General features: G+C 44.7%; 2 protein-coding genes across 4 annotated transcripts in view; one reads left to right on the top strand and one right to left on the bottom strand.

The window, feature by feature from the left end:
- The window catches only part of mgme1 (mitochondrial genome maintenance exonuclease 1), a 32661-nt gene extending 19907 nt beyond the window's left edge, over positions 1–12754 (bottom strand). Inside the window, exon 1 of one of the 2 annotated variants that reach the window (XM_078230155.1) lies at positions 12685–12754. The gene's annotated coding sequence lies outside the window, so the exon portion shown is untranslated. Of the gene's footprint in view, positions 1–1845; positions 1894–12684 lie in introns of those variants that run through there. The other variant, XM_078230158.1, reaches the window with a different exon arrangement.
- A 281-nt stretch (positions 12755–13035) lies between these two features.
- snx5 (sorting nexin 5) overlaps positions 13036–19256 on the top strand; it is a 47718-nt gene continuing 41497 nt past the window's right edge. For both annotated transcript variants that reach the window (XR_013499673.1, XM_078230161.1), the window contains exons 1-2: positions 13036–13116; positions 13219–13254. Coding sequence is in view for 1 of the 2 variants with exons in the window: in XM_078230161.1 (XP_078086287.1) it covers positions 13228–13254 (27 nt within the window). In the remaining variant the exon portion in view is untranslated. The remainder of the gene's footprint in view (positions 13117–13218; positions 13255–19256) is intronic.

Raw genomic sequence — 19256 nt, forward strand, 5'->3', positions numbered from 1 at the left:
AGGCTGAGCTATAGTCAAGAAATAGAAGTCTGACATAGGTGTCCTTGTGATCTAGGTGTTCCAGGGTTGAGTACAGGGCCAGGGAGATGGTGTCTGCTGTGGACCTGTTGCGGCGATAGGCAAACTGTAGTGGATCCAGGTAGTCTGGGAGGCTGGAATTGATTCGTGCCATGACTAACCTTTCGAAGCACCTCATAAATGATGGATATCAGAGCCACTGGCCGATAGTCATTAAGGCACGCTGCTTGGTTTTTCTTAGGTACCAGGATGATGGTCGTCTTCTTGAAGCAGATAGGGACCTTAGATTGTCGTAAAGAGAGGTTGAAGATGTCTGCGAATACCCCCGCCAGCTGATCCACACAGGATCTGAGTGCTCATCCGGGTACCCCATCCGCTTTCTGTGGGTTGACCTTCAAGAAAGCTGCTCTGACATCTGCAATGGTGACCCCAGATACAGGTTCATCCAGGGTGGAGGGCATGGTCTTGCTGACCTCTTGCTCAAAACGGGCGTAGAATGCATTGAGCTCATCAGGGAGGGGCACGTTGGAGCCGGCAATTTTACATGCCTTCATTATGTAGCCTGTTGTGTCTTGCAGAAATTGCCATAGTCGGCGGGGGTCGGTGTGACTAGCCTGGGACTCTAGCTTGGTCTGATTCTGTCTTTTGGCATCTTTGATGGATCTCCTTAGATCGTATCTGGCTTTCTTGTATAGATCAGTGTCGCCTGACTTGAACGCCTCAGACCTGGACTTCAGCAAGCAGCGGATATCCCTGTTCATCCATGGTTTCCGGTTAGGGAACACACGGATTTGCTTCTTTGGCACACAGTCTTCTACACACTTACTAATGAAGTCAGTTACTGTAGTGGCGTACTCATTCAGGCTGGTCGCAGAATTTTAAATACTGACCACTGACTCTAAGCAGCCCCGTAGGTGATCATCTGATTCCTCAGACTAACACTGCACGACTTCCTTTGATGGATTCTTCCGCTTCACTTTTTGCTTGTAAGTTGGGAGCAGGAGCACAGCCTTGTGGTCTGATTTGCCAAAGTGTGGACGGGCGATAGAGCGGTGGACATGTTTGATGTTTGGGCCTCTGGTGGAACAGGAGAAGTGTTGGTGGTGCCTGGGTAGGGCGCTCTTGAGCTTGGCCTGATTGAAGTCCCTGGCCACAATGAACAAGGCCTTGGGATGTTTCGTCTCAAGGCTATTTGTAGTGGTGTGTATTTCGTCCAGCGTGGGGGTGGGATGTAAACTGTCATCAGGATAATGGAGGTGAACTCCTGCATAAGGTAGTAGGGGTGGCATTTAAACCAAGGAATTATAAACCAGTTAACCTAACCCTTGTTGTTGGTATAAGGGGACTGAACATCTTGAAAATGTTCAGCTGGTCAGAAAGCCAGAGTGCATTAGTAAGGGATAGGTCATGACTTACTCTGACTGAATCTTTTGAATAGGTTATTAAGTAGAGATCAGGGTAATTGTAATGTCCTAACTATGTTAGGTGTTGTGGGTTTTAAACAAAAGGAAACTAAGTGGTTTGCACAAAGATTGAAACTAACAACGGCAGATTTAATCTAGGAGCTTTTGCCCGTACAGAGTACAAACTGAAACTAAAACCACAGCCTGTGCAACACTCTAATGACATCACCATTAAATCATGTGACTGTCTTTTAAAGCAATCATGCAACCAATTAAATATATAATATCTCTCCCCCCGCCCCCACTTTACTTGTGGTCATGGCAACATACTCCCAAGATCTAGCCCACCCATCCACACCCCACCTCCTCCCAAGGTCCGATCCCACCCACCCACAAATCCTATCTACTTACCTTAGGTATTTACCTTCTCCCTGGTCTGTCAACTCCAATGGATATTTAAACTTAGCTAGTTTATAGCAAGCTAGTTGCAAAAGGGAATGTGTCTCCTCCTTCAATCGACTCTGCTGGGCTGCAATGCTGGGCCTCGACAACTGCTGCACTGCCTGGATCTCACCCAACTTGACTTGCAAGACAGACATGGGAGTAATTGGGCACTGAGTGGCAATTCTATGCTGATTGCCACTCCGAGGAAGTTATCCCTCTATATAACATTAAGGAACCGTCCTAACAGTATAGTTATTTACAATATAGTTTGGTCATTTTCATAATAAGCACTCTCTTTTCTCGGGAAAGTATATATTAGTCAAGCCAAAAATAGAATTTAAAATAGGAGTCTGCCCCTCCCCTTACCTGATTTATCCTGAAAGATGTTGTAGGACAGAAGGCAAGCTCTCTTCCTCAACTACAAAGTTCATTTCAACTTCACAATATGAAAAGCACACAAAGAGTCAGTTTATCAGAATATGGACTGCTTCAACAGATTTTTGTCATGAAATATCCATTACTGACAGGATTTATTGAAATTCGCAGATAGAATCAAACAGCACAGAAGCAGGCCATTTGGACTATGATGGGCCAATGAAATAACTATCTCATTAGTTCCACACAACTGCTTTATCACTCCTGCAGCTGTGCAAATCTTTCCTTTTTAAAGTACGCATCAGCTTCCTTTTTGAAACTCACAGTTGAATCCACTTCCACCACCTTTTTGAGACTGCATTCCAGATCATATGCTGTGTGAAAATATTTCTCCTCTACCCAACATCCACCACACCCAATTATTTTTGTCAATTATCTTAAACTCGTGTCCTCCGGGTGAATAAAATATGGTAAGAAGTCTCACAACACCAGGTTAAAGTCCAACAGGTTTATTTGGTAGCACAAGCCACTAGCTTTCGGAGCGCTGCCCCTTCATCAGATAAGTGGAAGTTCTGTTCACAAACAGGGCACATGAAGACACAAACTCAATTCACAAAATAATGGTTGGAATGCGAGTCTTTACAGGTAATCAAGTCTTAAAGGTACAGACAATGTGAGTGGAGAGAGCATTAAGCACAGGTTAAAGAGATGTGTATTGTCTCTAGCCAGGACAGTTAGTGAGATTTTGCAAGCCCAGGCAAGTCGTGGGAGTTACAGATAGTGTGACATGAACCCAAGATCCCGGCCGAGGCCGTCCTCGTGTGCGGAACTTGGCCATCAGTCTCCGCCCAGCGATTCTACGTTGTCGTGAAGGCCGCCTTGGAGAACGCTTACCCGAAGATCAGAGGCCGAATGCGTGTGACCGCTGAAGTGTTCCCCAACAGGAAGAGAACACTCTTCTTGCCTGGTGATTGTCGAGTGGTGTTCATTCATCCGCTGTCATAGCGTCTGCATGGTTTCCCCAATGTACCATGCCTCGGGACATCCTTTCCTGCAGTGTATCAGGTAGACAACGTTGGCCGAGTTGCAAGAGTATGTACCGTGCACCTGGTGGATGGTGTTCTCAGGTGAGATGATGGCATCCGTGTCGATGATCCAGCACATCCTGCAGAGGTTGCTGTGGCAGGGTTGTGTGGTGTCGTGGTCACTGTTCTTCTGAAGGCTGGGTAGTTTGGTGCGGACTATGGTCTGTTTGAGGTTGTGCGGTTGTTTGAAGGCAAGAAGTGGGGGTGTGGGGATGGCCTTGGCGAGATGTTCGTCTTCATTAATGATACATTGAAGGCTCCGGAGAAGATGTCGTAGCTTCTCCACTCCGGGGAAGTACTGGACGACGAAGGAAGAGATCCACAGTGCAGCAACCGAAGAGGAAAGAGTCGAATTGGACTCCTCCGGAAGGCCGCTGCCCTCGACTTGACATGTATGCCCAAGCCGTCAGGAGGTGCGTCAACACCAGATTCATCTTGCACTCACAAGACAGCCCCGAACATCACCCAAGCACAACGCAACGCCATCCGCGCTCTCAAGACCAACCGCAACACTGTCATCAAACCAGCAGACAAAGGAGGGGGCATCGTCATACTGAACAGAACGGATTACTGCAAAGAAGTGTACAGACAACTGAACAACGAGGAGCACTACAGACAGTTACCTGCAGACCTGACCAAAGAACATACCTGTCAACTCAACAGACTGATCAAGACCTTTGATCCGGACCTTCAGAGCATCCTCCATGCTCTCATCCCACGTACTCCCCGTGTTGGAGATCTCTACTGCCTCCCGAAGATACACAAGGCAAACACACCCGGCCGTCCCATCGTATCGGGCAATGGGACCCTGTGAGAACACCTCTCCGGCTACGTCGAGGGCATCCTGAAACCCATTGTACAAAGAACCCCCAGCTTTTGTCATGACACTACGGACTTCCTGCAGAAACTTAGCACACATGGAACAGTTGAACCAGGAGCACTCCTCGTCACAATGGATGTCTCGGCACTCTACACCAGCATCCCCCACGACAATGGCATTGCTGCAACTGCCTCAGTACTCAACGCCGACAACTGCCAATCTCCAAATGCAATTTTACAACTCATATGCTTCATCCTGGACCATAATGTCTTCACCTTCAACAACCAGTTCTTCATCCAGACACACAGAACAGCCATGGGGACCAAATTCGCACCTCAATATGACAACATCTTCGTGCACAGGTTCGAAGAAGACCTCTTCACTGCACAGGACCTTCAACCGATGCTATACACTAGATACAACACTGTCATCAAACCAACTAGCTCGGCACAACATCGTGGGCCGAAGGGCCTGTTCTGTGCTGTACTGTTCTATGTTCTATACATCGATGACATTTTCTTCGTTTGGACTCATGGTGAACAATCACTGAAACAACTATATGTCGACATCAATAAGTTCCATCCCACCATCAGACTCACCATGGGCTACTCTCCAGAAATCGGTTGCATTCTTGGACACACGCATCTCCATCAAGGACAGTCACCTCAGCACCTCACTGTACCGCAAGCCCACAGATAACCTCGCGATGCTCCAATTCTCCAGCTTCCACCCTAAACACGTTAAAGAAGCCATCCCCTATGGACAAACCCTCCGTGTACACAGGATCTGCTCAGATTAGGAGGATCACAACAGACACCTCCAGACGCTGAAAGATGCCCTCATAAGAACAGGATATGGCGCTCGACAGTTCCGACGCGCCACAGCGAAAAACTGCATCGACCACCTCAGAAGACAAACACGGGACACGGCGGACAGAGTACCTTCATCGTCCAGTACTTCCCCGGAGCGGAGAAGCTACGACATCTTCTCCGGAGCCTTCAACATGTCATTGATTGAGACGAACATCTTGCCAAGGCCATCCCCACACCCCCACCTCTTGCCTTCAGACAACCGCACAACCTCAAAATACCATTGTCTGCACCAAACTACCCAGCCTTCAGGAGAACAGTGACCACGACACCACACAACCATGCCACAGCAACCTCTGCAAGACGTGCCGGATCATCAACACGGATGCCATCATTTCACATGAGAACACCATCCACCAGGTACACGGTACATACACTTGCAACTCGGCCAACATTGTCTACCTGATACGCTGCAGGAAAGGATGGTACCATGCAGCAATGCATGGTACATTGCGGAGACCATGCAGAAGCTACGACAACGGATGAATAAACACCACTCGACAATAACCAAGCAAGAGTGTTCTCTTCCTGATGGGGAACACTTCAGCGGTCACACGCATTCGGCCTCTGATCTTCGGGTAAGCGTTCTCCAAGGCAGCCTTCATGACACATGACTACGCAGAGTCGCTGGGCGAAGACTGATGGCCAAGTTCCACACACGAGGACGGCCTCGGCCGGGATCTTGAGTTCATGTCACACTATCTGTGACCCCTGCGACTTGCCTGGGCTTGCAAAATCTCACTAACTGTCCAGGCTGGAGACAATACACATCTCTTTAACCTGTGCTTAACGCTCTCTCCACTCACATTTTCTGTACCTTTAAGACTTGATTACCTGTAAAGACTCGCATTCCAACCATTATTTTGTAAATTGAGTTTGTGTCTTCATGTGCCCTGTTTGTGAACAGAACTCCCACTTACCTGATGAAGGAGCAGAGCTCCGAAAGCTAGTGGCTGTTGGACTTTAACCTGGTGTTGTGAGACTTCTTACTGTGTTTACCCCAGTCCAATGCCGGCATCTCTACATCATGAATAAAATATACCAGCGCTCTCAACATGAAATCATTAATGCTATACTATTTTTTCATACGGTTTACAGAGCCAGAGACCAACTAAAAATTAAGTGGGCATTTCAATGTGTTATGCATGAGCTGAATTAAATGCAAGAATGTACTGTACTGGCCCACACAAGTTGAACAGTCCATTATTAAGTGTTGGTTGTAATCGACATAGCTCTAATCAATATCCTTTGCATTGCCCCCTGTAAAAGTCTTGGCTCAGCGGACAATGCAATTAAACAGTCCAAGTTTAGTGTACCATATGCAAATGAACAATACTATAGCTAAAGTGGAGAAGCTTTAACTCAACAATAGGCTAGGACAGTTGTCAAGTTGAGTTTCATTCAGAAAAGCCAAAAGGAATTAAGAGCAAAGCAATCATAATCGTTTGAGTTAATATAATGCAGTCTTAATACATTAACATAATACGCCCAGAACACATCTGATTGGTATCTGATGAAACCATACATTATGGGTGGGGTAGGAGTGGTGAAGGAAGGCAGGGAGGGGAAAGAGTTCCCTCCTACTTTCAGTCAGAATGAGTCAAAGACTGTGTCAGTTTGCTGTGCAAAGCCATGTAATGCCACTTGCATATAATACAACTTTGTGCAAACTGGATAAACAGTTCAGATGGTTTCATTTAGAAGAGTCTGCACTAAAACTAACACCAACCCACACAGACTTCAATGGTGTAACCAGACAACAACTCTGGTTATGGAGAAATTCTGTGGATAAGCACCTTCCCTAATTCTATGTTAGCTTTTCTTGTAAAAAAGGTCAATATTAATGGGATCATTAATTTAAAGCTCCAATTTCAACAACATTCATATTTTCAATTTTATTAAGGCACCTTGCTGTCATTCACTGCATGTTTAATTTACTAAACACCAAGATTTTTGTCATTTCTGAAATGCACACACACATTAATCTGACTTCAGCAAGGATTCATGTGGAATCTCTCAGCTCACTATAGCAAGTTTGCGTGCTGCCACTCCAATACAATTTGGCAATTAGTTGCTCAAGCACTGCGCATCAAACCTGGAAGGGCTTAGGCATTCTAACAACCCTTCAGTTTGCAACAGCATCACAGACGGGGTAATATGCAAAACTCTGGTAACTGGGTTCATGCACGGACATGCTTATAGTTTACCACAGCACTATGTGTTGCTATTTTGTCTGAGGAACATGTATAATGAAGACAATGTAGTGTGCTGCATGAACATAGAGGATGTGTAAATTTCAACTCTGCAGATGAACCCCCTTGACAAAGGTCATAAACTCAGTTTTACCATCACTGAAGAGTTGATTGACCCTCTAGAGGCCTCTGCTCAAAATACAGCAGTCTAACTCACGGCAATAGAGCATTACGAATGGCAGAGGGTTTCAGGAATCTCTCAGCTGCCCAATGATCAATTTGCAGATTCAGGACATACTGAGGGGAGTGTCCATTAGCACAGGAATCGCAGAAACCAACATGAATAATGAAGATTTCTCTCAATGCATGAACAACACTTACCTTCTGTTTAAATGAGGATAGTATGAAAGTGCAAGCATCCATCCTAGAAACAACCATGGTGTCTGTAGTTGCAAAGCAATCTACTGGTGCAGCAAAGGAGGTATTGGACGATTTCCATTCCCAGAGGCAGACACTTCCATGTATCAAAAAGCAACAATATATTTATATGGCACCTTTGATGTAATTAAATGTCCCAGGGGTAGATTCAGATGAGCATTAAAAAAAGAAAGTCTGATACTAAGCCATAGGGAGCTATTAGGTCAGATGACTAAAAACCTAGTCAAATAGGCAGGTTTCAAAGAGTGTCTTAAAAGAGGAAAACAAGATAGAGGAGTCGAGAAGTGTAAGGAAGGAATTTCAGAGGAAAGCATTGGTCGCCAATGGTGGAATTAAAATTGGAATGTTCAGGTAGCCAGAATTAGATGAGCATAGATATGCAGAAGGTTGTGGGGCTAGAGATTACAGAGACAGGGAGGGGTAAGGCCATGGAGCAAATTGAAAAGGATGAGAATTTTAAGATTAAGAATTTTGCTCGAGGAGAAGTTGATTAGGTCAGCAAGCACAAGGGCAATAGGAAACAGGAATTGTTGCGAGTTGGGACGTGAACAGCAGAGTAACTCACGGCAATAGAGGATTACGAATGGAGGCTAGCCAGTAGTGCATTGGAATAGTGATGTCTCAAATATGTGGTTGGAAACTCATCTCGGGGTTAAATCAACACCAAGGCTGTGAACAATCTAGTTTAGCCTCAGAACGTTTCCAGGGAGAGGGATGGTGTTGGTAGTGGGGGACAGAGTTTGGAGTGGGTAACCAAAAATAATTACTTCAGTCTTCCTAATATTTAATTAGAAGAAATTCCTGCTCATCAAGTACAAGATATCAGATAAGCAGTCTGAATTTAGCAACTATTAATAGATCATACTATAAATCTATTGCATCGCAGGTGCCAAAACCCATTTGTGGAGGAGTTGGGAGAGGTCCAGGTGAGATAAATGGAGGATGTCATCAGCAAACATGAGAAAGATGACACTGTGTTTTTGCATCATGTTGCCGCAGGGAAGCTTGCATATGAGAAATAGGAGCGGACAAAGGATCCATCCTCGGGGGACATCAACAATGCAGGGGCAGAAAGAGAAGCCATTGTTAGTGATACTCTGGCTGCAAGTTGATGGATAAGAATGGAACCAGATGAATGTAGTCCCATCCAGCTGGACAACAGTGGAGAGATGTTGCAGAACGGTGTGGTCAACCACTGCAGACAGATCGAGAAGGATAAAAGGAGCAATTTACAATTATCACAGTCACATGCCATTTATAACTTTGATATAAGCTGTTTCAGTGTCAACAATTGGAGGGATTCAAACATGGCGCTCCAGGAGTGATGGGTACAGATTTGGAAGTGAAACACATTCAAGGACTTGAGAGGAAAGGAAGATTGGGGAAGGGATATAGTTTGCAAGGACGGTGGGATAAAAGACCGTTTTTTGATATGAAGGCTGATGACAGATTTAAAAGGAAAGAGAGGGACAACGCCTAAAAGAGAGAGAACTGTTAACAATATCAGATAACATGAGGGCCAGGAGGGGAAGTTGGTTGGCCAGCAGTTTAATTGGGAGTAGTGTCGAGGGAGCAGGAAGTGGGTCTCCTGGACAAGATGAGCAGAGGATGAGAAGAAAAAAATCTAGAGAAATGCAAATTCAGGGCTAGGACAGGGAGGAGCTTTTGAGGAGATACAGCATGGTGGGAAGGACAAGACAGAGACAGCTGATTAAAGTCTCAATCTTTGTGACAAAGAAGCCGATGAGCTCCTAGCACTTATTGATGGAGGTGAGGGTGCAAGGGTAAGGGGTTTAAGTAGATGGTTTTCCATTGAAAAAAGCTGTGGGTTATCTCTGCATTTCAGGATGCTTCTGCAACAATGTGCAGTATTACAGGGCAAGAGTGAGCTCTGATAATGTGAGCTCTGATTATGTGATCCAGCCAGATCTGGCAGTGGATGACTAAACCATATCCTGTCAAATTTGTGTTCCTTGGAGTTAAGTGAACAGAACTGAGAGTCATACCAGGGGAAAGACAGGGCAAACGAAAGATATTGTTTTATTGGGGCGAGGTTGCAGTTTCACAAATCAGTGGATGTAGATTACGGCAGAGGGCCAAAGATAGACATTTGGAGTTCCTCATTTCACTTGAGAAGCATTTGTAAAGTGTATTTGGTTAGTAGGTAGAAGATAGCTTCTCATGAAATTGACACTGACAAGCTTGTCTGAAATCATCCAAAAGGTCAGTAACAATTAAACTTAAAACTTTCAATCAAACCTGCATGTTGTGCTGCAGCTGCCAAAATCCATTCATAAGTAACACAGTGAGCTATGGTTCATTTTGCAATAACCACTGTTCATATAAACAGATTTCAAAAGTAGTACAATGTGCAATATAATCTAAACTAACATTTGTGAACGATGACATTGTACACAAATTTTGATAACTGCAACATCATACTGAAGCTCGAGTTACTCGTGATCCTTGTCGGGTCTTGGAATTATACAAATGCTGCAGATCCAATTTTTGCATGCCCAAAACTTCATGTACAACTGGACTGCCCAGTGTTACTGCGACAAGTGTCGTAAAGTTAACTTGTTTGTTTGAAGAGATTGTTCTGCCCTGCAATTTAAAATTCCAACCAGGAATTACATTGCACTGGGGAATTAAACTTTTCAGAAAGTATCCAATGGAGATAAGAAGTTACAACAAGCAGTTCATTGCATTGAACTAGTTCTGCGCCCTGTGCTCATTCTAGAAGCAGGAGGGGATTCAGCCCTTCCAGCCAGTTTCAGTGAGATTCTCACTGATGTGCATTCAGCACCATGGTCTTTGTATGGTCTTTGCTCCATACACTTCCCCAGACAGTTACCCAAGTAAAGATTGGCAGACTTTTAAAATGCCAATATTTGATTTGATTTATTGTCACATATTGGCATACAGTGAAAAGTGTTGTTTCTTGTGAGCTATACAGACAAAACATACCGTTCATAGAGTACATAGGAGAGTAGGGAAGGTTAGGGTGCAGAATACAGTGTTGCAGTTACCGATAAGGTGAAGAAAGAAAGAAATATTTGGGGAAGGATTTGATTTGTCACATGTATTAGTATACAATGAAAAGTATTGTTTCTTGCACATTATACAGACAAAGCATTCCGCACATAGAAAAGGAAAGGAGAGGGTGCAGAATGTAGTGTTACAGTCATAGCTAGGGTGTAGAGAAAGATCAACTTAATACGAGGATTGAAGTGGATGATTGGCCATGATAATAGCAACTGGAGGGAGCAGGCTCAATGGGCTGAATGGCCTACTCCTATTTGCTACCCAACAAAAATCTGTTGATCTCAGTACAAGTTCCAAAGCATAGTTGTCAGCATAATCAAGGACCCCCACACACCCCGGGCATACTCTTCCACCTTCTTCCATTGGGAAAAAGATACAAAAGTCTGAGGACACGTACCAACTGACTGAAGAACAACTTCTTCCCTACTGCCATCAGACTTTCGAATGGACCTCCCTTATATTAAGCTGATCTTTCTCTACACCCTAGCTATCAGCTTTGACAAAGGGTCATCTGGACTCGAAACATCAGCTCTTTTCTCTCCTTACAAATGCTGTCAGGCCTGCTGAGATTTTCTAGCATTTTCCCTTTTGATTTCAGATTCCAGTATCCACATTAATTTGCTTTTATCCCTAGCTATCTATGACTGTAACAATACATTCTACACCCTCTCCTTTCTTTCTTCCTTATGAAAAATATGCTTTGTCTGTTAAGCACACAAGAAACAATACTTTTCACTGTACTCCAATATATGTGACAATAAATCAAATGACCCGCACATCCATTGGCTGTTTGTTTGGTGGGGGAGCAGTGCCGGATTTAGGCATAAGGTAAACAAGCTACAGCTTAGGGCCTCACAATCCGCAGGGGCCTCACAAAATTTCAGAAGGTTTATAATGAAGAGAACATTTAAGAGTGGATACCAGAAAAGAAAAAGAAAGCACCAGCTCTTGAGGAGCAACTCAAAAAATTACCAAAATCTATGAGAGATCTCAAGCCAGCCAAATGATAAATATGTCTTGCTGGTGCCAGTACAGAGCGAGACTGCGGATAGTTGGGAACCTGTCTCGGGGGCAGGGAATTCAGATGGTGGAAATGAATAGGGTTGGGAAGCATTTTCTGATCAGGGCCAGTGTGATCTCCTGGACTCATTTCGATCGCCACAGGGGGTCGGAGAGGAATTTCCCAGATTTTTTTCCCCCATATTGGCCCTGGGGTTTTCACTCTGGGTTTTCGCCTCTCCCTGGAGATCACATGGTCTGGAATGGGGGGGTGGGGGTGAGTTAATAGGTTGTGATGAACAAAGCATCGTAGCTGTGAGGGACAGCTCGGTGGATAGGATATTAGGATGTAGATAGGCTGGAAAATTGGGCGGGGATCCTGGATTCAATCCTGGACCGGGGAGCGGCGTGGGCTTGGAGGGCCGAAGGGCCTGTTCCTGTGCTGTATTGTTTTTTTGTTCTTTGTAATCGGTAAATGCATTCATTTGAAAATAATTTGTATTTTTCACTTTAAATAGCTTTAATAATTAAAAGGCATAATTATGTTTTCAATTTTTTTGTGGCGACCCAAGGTCCTGTTTTGGTAAGCACCTTTGTGAGACCTTCTGGTGTAACTTTTTAACAAGGGGCCTCCAAACTTTTATATAACTTAGGGCCTCACCAAGTCTAAATCCGGCACTGCAGGGGAGAAGAGTTTTTAAAGTTTAAGTTTATTTATTAGTGTCACAAATAGGGTGACATTAACACTACAATAAAGTTACTGAGAGACGTTCAGATTTCCATTCGCCTTTTAACAGTGGGGAGCTGCTCCCAATCTTACTGCTGAATGTCTTGGCTCCATGTTCAGGTTTATCTCCTCCCCAGAGTAAACAGTGTGAATCCCATCCCGGCTGCAGCCCCCCAAGCAAAGCCAAGCTCCTCCACTGACCGAGCCGGGCTGGAGCCATCTCATCCCCTCACTAACTTACAAAGCCTGAATGAACCAAACGCACTTACTTCCCCCGGGCCGCCTGCCACTCAGCCCCTCTAACGGTTAGCCGGGCCGCCAGCGCGCGCTGAACGCGCGAGAGAGAGAGAGACGGCGGGGGGAAAGCGGTGCCTGCTGGGAATTGTAGTCCGCACCTTCGCCTCGTATCACTAGCCCACCGGCCCAAAGCAACGACAAATCCCAAAATGCACAGAGCCAGGGGAGGGTGAAGGGTCAGTTGCCGCGCCGGCGCGTTGCCACCCTCAGCACGTGAAGCTTGCGTCAGATTGACGGACAGAACTCTAGACCAATGGAAGTACGGTAATGAGCGAAGGCGGGCAGCCGCTGTACCAATGGGAAGGCGGTAAAGGCGGGGCCCTCGCTTTAGTGATGAGCTGACAGACAAGCGCTGTGCCGGGGAGGTTGAGCGAGTTCGCTGAGGGGGGAAGCCGCTGAAGTTGGTAAGGGTGGCGTTAACTTCTCTAGCAGGAGACCGGCCGGGGGAGGGTGGAAAGTGGAAGTGCGTCGCCCTGTTTTAATCGTTAATGTTTTTTCCTTCGCAGGAGGGAAAGATGACTGACCTGAGTGAGGGGAGTAAGGTATGTGAGGTGTGGTTTGAAGAGTAGTCACTTGGGCTGTTTCCTGTTTCTTCATAAACAATATCCTTAAAGCTTCTGCTGCAAGTTTGGGGATTTGGTGCAATTTGTTCTTAGTCTTAAGCAGCTGCAACCTAAAAGTGGTGCATCTGCATGTTTCTGGGTGTAGGTCTGGGTAGTTTTAATGGCGAGTTAGTTGTGTCATTATACTTCTGCTTTTGTTTGTAGAGATGTTTAATAAAAGCAGCGAGTAAGTGGTAATCTTTGCAGCAACTATGACGAGTATTCTTGTTGGATCTGATATGCCACCTACGTTTAAGAACTCCTTCTTTGTTTTTGGTATTGGAAATCTAGCTGATCTTTTAACTATTTTTGTTGTTTTGCAGTCTTGAGTTTGCATTTGCCCTCTATCTTCCCACATCCTCTTTTCTGTATTCCAGTTCAAAAGGTATAACAAATATTTCTTAAGAAAGAGGTGATTTTCTTCCCCAATGTTACAACAGTGACTTGATTTCAAGAAGCATTTCACTTGACTATAAAGTGCTTTAGGATGTTCTGAGGCTGTGAAAGGTGCTTTATAACTGCAAGTTTTTTTTTTCTTGTAATCCTTTCATGGCCTTGGGACATTGCAAAGAGAGTGTAGTCACTTGTAAGATAGGTAACTTTAAATATGCTGAGATGAGATCAAATAATGAGTATTAAGAGTCATGCTTTGAAAGTGACTGAGCTGTACTAATTTGAATTGAGGGCAGCTGTACTCTATTTTCTTCACTTTCCCTTTGTGTTACAAGCCATAGCAATTAAAAGCTTTGTCCAGTCCTCATTTTTAAACTTTGAGATTATGGACATTTGGTATAATACTGAATGTTTTGGTGTGATTTTTGTTGTTTGAAAAAATACATAGCACATCTGGCTTTGGTATAATTAGGCCCACTCTTTTCAGGTAACCCTGGAAATAGTTTTGCTTCAAATATTTATCCAATTCCTTTTTGAAAGTTGTTATTGAATCTGCTTCCACTGCCCTTTCAGGCTGTGCACTTTTTTTGTTCCCACGTGTGCAGCATGGTGGTGCAGTGATTAGCAGTGCTGCCTCACAACACCATGGAGCTGGATTCTGGTCTTGGGTGACTGTCTGTAGAGTTTGCACATCTCCCTGTGGGTTTCCTTCTGGTTCTCCAGTTTCTTCCCACAGTCAAAGATGGATTGGTCATGCTAAATTTCCCTTTAGTGTCCAAAGATGTGTAGGTTAGGTGGATTAGCCATGGTAAAGGAATGGCGTTATGGGGATAGGGGGTGGGCCTGGGAAAGATGTTCTTTTGGAGAGTTAGTGCAGACTCCATAGGCTGAATAGCCTCCTTCTGCACTGTCGGGATTCTATAGTTCTACGTTGTCTCTGGTTCTGTTTTTTTTACCAATTATCTTAAATCTGTGTCCTCTAGTTACTGATCATCTGCTGGAATCAATTTCTCTTTTTTCTCATCAAAATATTCATGATTTTGAACATCTATCAATTCTCCTCTTAACCTCCTCTCCTCTAAAGAGAGCAACCCAAGTTTCACCATACAGCTGAAATTCTTCACTGCTGGTTCCAGTTAACATTCCAGTTAAATCCTTTTCAAAAGCCTTGCCGTCCTCCCTAAAGTGAAGTCAGAATCAAAGTGTTCTAGCTAAAACCTAACCAGTGTTTTATAAAGGATCAGCATAAATTTCAACCTTTATTAAATTATCCCAGGGTGTCATATTTTAACATTCTTCTCAACTTGAATTTAAATAGCATCTTTTAACATCAGGCACTTCACAGCATTATAAAACAAAATATGGTACTGAATCATGAGATATTAGGTCAGGTGACTCGAGGCTCAGTCAACAAGTGATCAAGGAAAATGAATTTGAGGGGTTTAGAACTGGAATTCGAGTTGTGACCTAGGGAAACAAAGGCACAATCAGCATCGGTGGAACAAATAAAATCAGAGACACTCGGGAGACTCTAGAGGCCAGAAATAGTTGGAGGAGATTTTACACATGGGGAGGAATTTGAAAGTGTGAATGGGAATTTTAAAATCAAGATGTTGTGTGACTGGGAGCCACACAGGCTGCAGAGAGTTGGAGCCCAAGTTTTTGTTGGGTAGAATGAGACCAGGCAGAAGTGTTTTGCAACAGTGAAGTCTAGAGGTAACAAAGGCGCAAGTGAAGGTTTCAGCAGCAGATCTGCCACAAACTCTCTTTGAGATGTCCTTATAAAATACCATTCCACCTTCAACCTCCCTTTCCTATCCAAAACTGTGGGACATGTTGCCGTCTCCCAAATCCAATTCCACCTTTCCTGGAATATAATCTTGAATCCCTCCAATCAGGATTCCGGCCCCTGAACTGAAACCCCTCTTGCCAAGGTCACAAACATCCACGTGACTGACGAAAATACACCAAAGATCTGCTGGACCTTGCTGTATGCAAATTGGCAGCTGCATTTCCTAAATTAAAACAGTGAATACACAGATGTCTGACCAGCATCAAAAGCACCATATAGTATAAATGCATGTCTGTCTTGTCTTTCAAAATTGCAAGTGGACTGTTATCAGGGAGAGGGATGAAGTCAGATTAGGAAGAGAGTTTGGAGCGAGCAATGGCTTCGTTCTTCCCGATATTCTGTTGGAAGAAATTTCTGCTAATCAAACAATCTGATAACTTGGCAACAGTGATGGAAGCAAGAGGTGGTAGTTGGGTAGAACTAGTTGTCATTAGTATAGTTATGAAAACTAACATTGTGCTTTTGGATGAGGGGCAGTATGTTAAGAGATAAAAGACCAAGGATAGATCAGTGGGGGACATAAAATCATAGAATCCTACAGTGAAGACTGAGGCCATTCAGCCCACCAAGTCTGCACCGACCACAATCCCACCCAAGCCCTATCCCCATTATTCCATGCATTTACCCTAGCTAGCCCCCCTGACACCAAGGGGCAATTTAGACATAGCCAATCCACCTAACCTGCACATCTTTAGACCTGGGAGAAATCTGGAGCACCAAAGGAAACCCACGCAGATGTGGGGAGCTGGGTGACAGTGGACATGCGTCAGAGGAGGATGGTGTGTCAAAAGCTGCAGACAGGTTAAGTAGGACAAGAAATGATGGTGTATTTTCGTCAGTCACGTGGATGTTATGTGACCTTGGCAAGAGGGGTTACAGTTCAGGGGCCGGAATCCTGATTGGAGGGATTCAAGATTATATTCCAGGAAAGGTGGAATTGGATTTGGGAGACGGCAACATGTCCCACAGTTTTGGATAGGAAAGGGAGGTTGAAGATGGAATGGTATTTTATAAGGACAATGGGGTCAAAGGTTGTTTGGGTTTTTAAAGAAGAAGGATGATGCAGATTTTAAGGAGAGAGGGACAACATCTGAAGAGTGAAAACCATTCATAATGTTGGCTAACATGGGGACCAGCAGGGGCAGGTGGATGGTGATCGATTTGGGAGAATAGGGTCGTGGGTTTCGAGATAAACTAGAGGGAACGAGGGGAGATAGGTGAGACCAGAGAAAGATCTAAGTTCAGGGCTTTGGATGGGTGGGGGCTGAGGAATGCGAGAGGAAGTTTGAGCCAATGGAAGGAAGGCAGCTGGTGAGATTATCTCGATCGTTGTGACAGAAGTTTACGAGTCCTTATTATCGTCCTCCGAGATTTGTGAAGGTCTCCGAAAGTGTGCACCTGAGACTTGCGGTTCCTGAACCCTGTTTAAAGTTGTGCTGTTTAGTTTGTGTTGCCACAGTTTATCAAACCATTCTGTGTGTTAAACTTGATTCACAATTGTCTACCTATTTGTCTGCTTTGTGCTTTACTACATTCCTGAGTTTTTTTGGCATGTGAAACTTGAAATGATGTTCTATACCCGAGTTCAGGCCAGTAACATGCATCAAAAAGAGCAGCAGTCTAAGTACCCTGGCGTTCTGCAAGGATGGCTATCTTTCCCTTCATTCTGAAAAACAACTGTTCTTCACTAGTCGGTTTCCTTTCGCCAATGTTCTATCCACACTTTTGTTTTAATTTTGCTAATTTTTTTGAGATACGTTTTTTCAGCCCATATGCAGCATTTCCACTGTCCTGTCCTCAATAACAGTAGCTGTTGCTTCATTCGAGAACGCAAAACAAATTAGTCGGGCATGATTTGCCATTACAAAGTCTGTGCTGGATTGCAATAATTAGCCCATACTTTTCCAAATGCCATTTAATTTTGTCCTAGATTTTTGTCTCTGTTTCCATAGACAGCACTGACATTAGGCTAACTGGGCTGTAGTTGCCCCTCTTTCAGGTGATATTTAAATTGTCAGGTCTTCTGACAATAAAAGAATGACCAGGGTGAGGTTAGGGCCGGTCAAGGACAGTAGTGGGAACTTGTGTATGGAGTCAGTAGAGATAGGCGAGGTGATGAATGAATACTTTTCTTCAGTGTTCACCAAGGAGAGGGGCCATGTTTTTGAGGAAGAGAAGGTGTTACAGGCTAATAGGCTGGAGGAAATAGATGTTCGGAGAGAGGATGTACTGGCAGTTTTGAATAAACTGAAGGTCGGTAAGTCCCCTGGGCCTGATGAAATAGATCCTAGGATTCTTTGGGAGGCAAGGGATGAGATTGCAGAGCCTTTGGCTTTGATCTTTGGGTCCTCGCTGTCCACGGGGATGGTGCCAGAGGACAGGAGAGTGACGCATGTTGTTCCTCTATTTAAGAAAGGGAATAGAAATGACCCTGGTAATTATAGACCGGTTAGTCTTACTTCGGTGGTTGGTAAATTGATGGAAAAGGTCCTTGGGGATGGGATTTACGACCATTTAGAAAGATGCGGATTAATCCAGGATAGTCAGTATGGATTTGTGGAGGGCAAGTCGTGCCTCACAAATTTGATTGAATTTTTTGAGGAGGTAACTAAGTGTGTTGATGAAGGTAGGGCAGTTGATGTCATATACGTGGATTTTAGTAAGGCGTTTGATAAGGTCCCCCATGGTCGGCTTATGATGAAAGTAAGGAGGTGTGGGATAGAGGGAAAGTTGGCTGATTGGATGGTAACTGGCTATCTGATCGATAGCCAGCCGGCCGTCCCATCGTTTCAGGAAACGGAACCCTGTGCGAGAACCTCTCCGGCTATGTCGAGGGCATCTTGAAACCCATTGTACAAAGAACCCCCAGCTTTTGTCGCGACACTACGGACTTCCTACAGAAACTCAACACACATGGAGCAGTTGAACCAGGAGCACTCCTCGTCACAATGGATGTCTCGGCACTCTACACCAGCATCCCCCACGATGATGGCATTGCTGCAACGGCCTCAGTACTCAATGCCGTCAACTGCCAGTTTCCAGATGCAATTTTACAACTCATCCGCTTCATCCTGGATCACAATATCTTCACCTTCAACAACCAGTTCTTCGTCCAGACACACGGAACAGCCATGGGGACAGAATTCGCACCTCGATATGCCAACATCTTCATGCACAGGTTCGAACAAGACTTCTTCACCGCACAGGACCTTCAACCGATGCTATACACTAGATACATCGATGACATTTTCTTCCTTTGGAGTCATGGTGAGCAATCACTGAAACAACTATATGATGACATCAACAAGTTCCATCCCACCATCAGACTCACCATGGACTACTCTCTGGAATCGGTTGCATTCTTGGACACACGCATCTCCATTAAGGACGGTCACCTCAGCACCTCACTGTACCGCAAGTCCACGGATAACCTCATGATGCTCCACTTCTCCAGCTTCCACCCTAAACACGTAAAAGAAGCCATCCCCTACGGACAAGCCCTCCGAATACACAGGATCTGCTCGGATGAGGAGGATCGCAACAGACACCTCCAGACGCTGAAAGATGCCCTCATAAGAACAGGATATGGCGCTCGACTCATCGATCAACAGTTCCGACGTGCCACAGCGAAAAACCGCACCGACCTCCTCAGAAGACAAACACGGGACACGGTGGACAGAGTACCCTTCGTCGTCCA

The sequence above is a fragment of the Mustelus asterias genome, chromosome 15 (genome assembly GCF_964213995.1).
Source record: "Mustelus asterias chromosome 15, sMusAst1.hap1.1, whole genome shotgun sequence".
NCBI lineage: Eukaryota > Metazoa > Chordata > Chondrichthyes > Carcharhiniformes > Triakidae > Mustelus > Mustelus asterias.